Below are 1,706 nucleotides of genomic sequence, written 5' to 3' on the forward strand. Positions count from 1 at the left end.
TGGGAGTCAGCCAGGACAGGACACTTTGAGGACATCAAGGTAGGATCATCTGGGGTATCACCAACACCTGGAACCTGCCTCTACATCCTTGAGGTCTCCAAATACAGAGAGAAACAGCCTTCCATTCCTAGGACCTTCCACAACAGAAAAAGGAGACCTGTGTGGGCCCCCACCCCACAAATCATTAGAACTCAGAATCAAGGGAGTTAGCCTTTCTCTCCTTGAGGAAACTCAGCCCCAAGCCAATTGCTCACCCACCTGTCCAAGAGTTCAAGCTCCCTTCCCCATACTCTGGTCTATGCGCCTCAAAGTCAGGGACCCCATTCTCAATCCCAGTAGCTACAGGGGAGCTTGGGTGTGACATCTCCCAATCTGGAGATTTTTTCTTTTAAGCTTCAGTACTTAGGGTCTCTGTCCCACCCACTTGTTCCCCAGGACACAAAGAGGGGTCTGATGTATTACAAAACATCCCTAAGTTTTTCTGACAAGGCATTTATTAGCTCCTGAGTGTTTCGGGGCCAGGGCCAGGCTGGGGCCGAAAGCAAAGCTCTGAGGAGTCCTGAGTGTGCACCATGGTGCTCTTGGGGGCCATGAGGGCCTGGAGATAGGAGTCTGGTGTGTGGTTCCACTTGTCCTCTATCCAGAAACTGGGGAGGTGGCCTTCCAACTCCGGTGTGCTGAAGAAGAACCAGTCCAACCGGTCCCTAGCCATCCCATTGCTGGCTGGCGTTGGTGTGGTTGGCAGTGGGGGTGGGAATTGGCATCTCTATGTGTCCGGTGTCTACAGCGTGGGGTCACACATAAACTGCCCGCCGAGAAATGAGGGAGCCATCCAAATGAGATTCCATGTCATCCTTGGGTGACTCGTGTGGAGGCAGCATGAGGCCTTCCTCGGCCTTCGATTCTTCGTCCTCCTCCTCTTCCTCTTCCCTGCCATCTGGCCTCATGGGCTCTGGGGATGACGACCTCCAGAAGACAGGACCCCCGTTCCCAAACACCTGAGTCTTTGGATCGTAGGATCCTCTGTCGCCATCATTTCCTCCTCCTCCAGGGCTCTTCCGCCTCCTCCTCCCCCTCAGCAGGATGAAGGCCAGGAACCCCCCAGCCAGAAGTAGCACCAGCAATGTTCCCCCCACGGCCCCCCACACCAGCGGACCCACATCTCGGGAGGCCTGGGGGGTGTCTGAGGAGAAAGGAAGGAGAGAGAAAAAGAGGAGAGGGAGTCAAGAGGACACATCTGGGGGGGAGACCCAGGACACATCTGGGGGGGAGACCCAGGACACAGGTTACTGACCACAACTTAGGAGGTGACTAAGGGGGAGAAGGGAGGAGAAAGGCGAGGTGGAAGATGAAGGGGTGGGCATGACCCTTCACGCCAGGGTGGGAACTGTATTAGGAGAGGCTGCCAGCTGATGCTGCCTTAGATAGCTATCTGTACCTACAACATGCTCAAAAATGAAGACCGCAGCAAGGTGTGGTGGCACAAGACTGTCACGCTAGCAATTGGGAGAATAAGGCAAGGCAATCATGCCATCAAGGCCACATAGTGAGACGATCTTAAAAATTCTCAGGAGGAAAAGTTGTTGGGCTGAGGATGTTGGTCAGCAGTAGAACGGTTACCTACAGTCCTCCAGTGATGGGCTGGGGGTGTGGCTCAGTGGTAGAGTCTCTGCTTAGAATCTCCCAGTGAGCCGGGCGGTGGTGGC

At 54.8% G+C, this 1,706-nt stretch overlaps 1 protein-coding gene across 1 annotated transcript in view; it reads right to left on the minus strand.

Moving 5' to 3' along the window:
* Positions 1 to 259: 259 nt before the first annotated feature.
* The window catches only part of LOC101990496 (nectin-2-like), a 26,626-nt gene continuing 25,179 nt past the window's right edge, over positions 260 to 1,706 (minus strand). Inside the window, exon 6 of the mRNA XM_005370313.2 lies at positions 260 to 1,183. Within this exon, the coding sequence (XP_005370370.1) occupies positions 795 to 1,183 (389 nt within the window). The 3' untranslated portion in view covers positions 260 to 794. The remainder of the gene's footprint in view (positions 1,184 to 1,706) is intronic.

Source organism: Microtus ochrogaster, unplaced genomic scaffold, assembly GCF_000317375.1.
Source record: "Microtus ochrogaster isolate Prairie Vole_2 unplaced genomic scaffold, MicOch1.0 UNK74, whole genome shotgun sequence".
In the NCBI taxonomy this organism is placed as follows: Eukaryota; Metazoa; Chordata; class Mammalia; order Rodentia; family Cricetidae; genus Microtus; species Microtus ochrogaster.